At 46.7% G+C, this 4,043-nt stretch overlaps 1 protein-coding gene across 1 annotated transcript; it reads right to left on the bottom strand.

Annotated features, from left to right (window-relative positions):
• Positions 1-314: 314 nt before the first annotated feature.
• LOC138355599 (autotransporter adhesin BpaC-like) lies at positions 315-2,889 on the bottom strand. The gene is made up of 3 exons (XM_069310911.1): positions 1,690-2,889; positions 557-1,456; positions 315-356 (listed from the first exon to the last, which is right to left on the bottom strand). The coding sequence occupies exons 1-3, from the start codon at positions 2,887-2,889 to the stop codon at positions 315-317; spliced, it is 2,142 nt and encodes a 713-aa protein (XP_069167012.1).
• Between the last annotated feature and the right edge of the window lie 1,154 nt (positions 2,890-4,043).

A 4,043-nucleotide genomic window follows, 5' to 3' on the forward strand; every position in this document is an offset into this window, starting at 1 on the left:
AAGTTGGGAGAGAACCTGATGATCAATTTGAACATGTAATCAGGTTAAAATGATGTGGGCGAATTCTCACAGAAAACGATAAAGAGATATGTGAGGAACTTAAGAAAAGATCTGAGGTCTTTTTACATTTGGATGAAGGTGAAGACCAAGGTTGCAACATGAGAATAGTGGAGCACCTGGAGAAGACTAACTTTACAATGAAGGAACAACATGGGATTTAGAAAGAAAAAATCGTGCCTGACCAATTCGAGTACAGTGACCCTCGCTTACCATCTCTATGACCATCTGATCCGACTTACGCTTCTTAACCGGGCTTAAAACCCACTACAAAGATCTCTCCGTTCCACGTCTTGTGTCTTAACACATTGTATATCGTTTATTAAACCTTAGAACACGCTTAATAGTCTCATGTGTATCCACATTGCGCTCCCTGTTAGCTAGGCCGCGAGCCACGGTGTTGATAAACGTATTGTGTTCCCTTTGACAGAACTTCCTTGTGGCCACACAGGCTTATAAATTACTATCCCCCCCTCCCCCTGCCCCTCCACACACACACCTCCACCTGTCGGTCTCTTGATAAATGACTCGATGTTGCTGCGTTTACTTCTTCAGTTAGAACAACGACGGGTTCGTTGAGCCTGTCGTTCTGCGGCGGCAAGAACGACAGGCTCAACATCATCATTGCATAACCAACAGCAATTCTATGAACATTTGCGTTAGCAACAGGATCAGCAGTAACATCCTGATGACCAGCAGTAACATCCTGGTGACCAGCAGTAACATCCTGATGACCAGCAGTAACATCCTGATGATCAGCAGTAACATCCTGATGATCAGCAGTAACATCCTGGTGATCAGCAGTAACATCCTGATGATCAGCAGTAACATCCTGATGATCAGCAGTAACATCCTGATGATCAGCAGTAACATCCTGGTGATCAGCAGTAACATCCTGGTGATCAGCAGTAACATCCTGATGATCAGCAGTAACATCCTGCTGATCAGCAGTAACATCCTGATGATCAGCAGTAACATCCTGGTGATCAGCAGTAACATCCTGATGATCAGCAGTAACATCCTGATGATCAGCAGTAACATCCTGCTGATCAGCAGTAACATCCTGATGATCAGCAGTAACATCCTGATGATCAGCAGTAACATCCTGATGATCAGCAGTAACATCCTGCTGATCAGCAGTAACATCCTGATGATCAGCAGTAACATCCTGATGATCAGCAGTAACATCCTGATGATCAGCAGTAACATCCTGCTGATCAGCAGTAACATCCTGATGATCAGCAGTAACATCCTGATGATCAGCAGTAACATCCTGATGATCAGCAGTAACATCCTGGTGATCAGCAGTAACATCCTGGTGATCAGCAGTAACATCCTGCTGATCAGCAGTAACATCCTGATGATCAGCAGTAACATCCTGGTGGTTATCTTGAGGAGACTGTGTGGTTATCTTGAGATGATTTCGGGGCTTTTTAGTGTCCCCGCGGCCCGGTCCTCGACCAGGCCTCCACCCCCAGGAAGCAGCCCGTGACAGCTGACTAACACCCAGGTACCTATTTTACTGCTAGGTAACAAGGGCATAGGGTGAAAGAAACTCTGCCCATTGTTTCTCGCCGGCGCCTGGGATCGAACCCAGGATCACAAGTCCAGTGTGCTGTCCGCTCGGCCGACCGGCTCCCATTGGTGATCAGCAGTAACATCCTGATGATCAGCAGTAACATCCTGATGATCAGCAGTAACATCCTGATGATCAGCAGTAACATCCTGATGATCAGCAGTAACATCCTGATGATCAGCAGTAACATCCTGATGATCAGCAGTAACATCCTGATGATCAGCAGTAACATCCTGATGATCAGCAGTAACATCCTGCTGATCAGCAGTAACATCCTGATGATCAGCAGTAACATCCTGATGATCAGCAGTAACATCCTGATGATCAGCAGTAACATTCTGATGATCAGCAGTAACATCCTGATGATCAGCAGTAACATCCTGATGATCAGCAGTAACATCCTGATGATCAGCAGTAACATTCTGATGATCAGCAGTAACATCCTGATGATCAGCAGTAACATCCTGATGATCAGCAGTAACATCCTGATGATCAGCAGTAACATTCTGATGATCAGCAGTAACATCCTGATGATCAGTAGTAACATTCTGATGATCAGCAGTAACATCCTGATGATCAGCAGTAACATCCTGGTGATCAGCAGTAACATCCTGGTGATCAGCAGTAACATCCTGGTGATCAGCAGTAACATCCTGGTGATCAGCAGTAACATCCTGGTGATCAGCAGTAACATCCTGGTGATCAGCAGTAACATCCTGATGATCAGCAGTAACATCCTGATGATCAGCAGTAACATCCTGGTGATCAGAAGTAACATCCTGGTGATCAGCAGTAACATCCTGGTGATCAGCAGTAACATCCTGGTGATCAGCAGTAACATCCTGGTGATCAGCAGTAACATCCTGGTGATCAGCAGTAACATCCTGATGATCAGCAGTAACATCCTGATGATCAGCAGTAACATTCTGATGATCAGCAGTAACATCCTGATGATCAGCAGTAACATCCTGATGATCAGCAGTAACATCCTGATGATCAGCAGTAACATCCTGGTGATCAGAAGTAACATCCTGGTGATCAGCAGTAACATCCTGGTGATCAGCAGTAACATCCTGGTGATCAGCAGTAACATCCTGATGATCAGCAGTAACATCCTGATGATCAGCAGTAACATCCTGATGATCAGCAGTAACATCCTGATGATCAGCAGTAACATCCTGATGATCAGCAGTAACATCCTGATGATCAGCAGTAACATCCTGATGATCAGCAGTAGCAACATCAGCAGTGTGCATTCACGCACCACACTGTAAGGTTATCTTGAGGTTATCTTGAGATGATTTTGGGCCTTTAGTGTCCTCGCGGCCCGGTCATTGACCAGGCCTCCACCCGCAGGAAGCAGCCCGTGACAGCTGACTAACACCCAGGTACCTATTTTACTGCTAGGTAACAGGTAACAAGTAACAAGTAACATAAAGCCTAAATAGACTATTTGCTGGTACTGCGGCTGTTGACCTTGCTGTTCCTGCAGCTGCTGCTGTTGTTGGTACTATTTGTGTCTGCAGAATGGCGCTATTAGCTCTTGGACCCTGCCTTTCTAATATATTTGCCCTCTATCATATCTACTAAATATATTTCTAACACGCACACACATCCCCAGGAAGCAGCCCGTAGCAGCTGCCTAAATCCCAGATAGCTATTTACTGCTAGGTGAACAGAGGCATTAGGGATGAAAGAAACTCTGCCGAGCCCTTAGGACTATACGAACCCCCCAAGAGCTGTCGGCTCAGCCGCGAGGCCCCCCGCGTGTGTATGTGTGTGTGTCTGCATGTGTATGTGTGTGTGTCCGCGTGTGTATGTGTATGTGTATGTGTCCGCGTGTGTATGTGTGTGTGTCCTGCCTCCACTTTTCTCCTCTATTGCACTACACGCCCCTGTTATTCCTTCTCAACCCTCCAGGAAATACTGATGGCAGCTTTTCCTCACACTCCCTCTCGTTCACTCAATATTCACTGTGTACATTGACTCCCCCTTGCTTGCTCGCCAGCCTCCGGCACCTCTCTCTCTCTCTCTCTCTCTCTCTCTCTCTCTCTCTCTCTCTCTCTCTCTCTCTCTCTCTCTCTCTCTCTCTCTCTCTCTCTCTCTCTCTCTCTCTCTCTCTCTCTCTCTCTCTCTCTCTCTCTCTCTCTCTCTCTCTCTCTCTCTCTCTCTCTCATAATTCCAGCTCGGACCTAGCTACTCTTCCCATACCATACCATACTCCATTTTCTATCTTCGTCTACTGTTCGGCGCATCCCTCCATCAATTCCACGTCAGCATCCTCCCCTATCCTCTCCACGTTCCCACTGCTCTCCTAACCACTTCCTAACCACCTAGCCACTGCACTCCTGATAGGGGAGAGGGTTCGACTCCATCGAGATAGCTGTACCTTGACACTTTTGATGGTTGA

Source organism: Procambarus clarkii, chromosome 68 (assembly GCF_040958095.1).
Source record: "Procambarus clarkii isolate CNS0578487 chromosome 68, FALCON_Pclarkii_2.0, whole genome shotgun sequence".
NCBI classification, from domain to species: domain Eukaryota; kingdom Metazoa; phylum Arthropoda; class Malacostraca; order Decapoda; family Cambaridae; genus Procambarus; species Procambarus clarkii.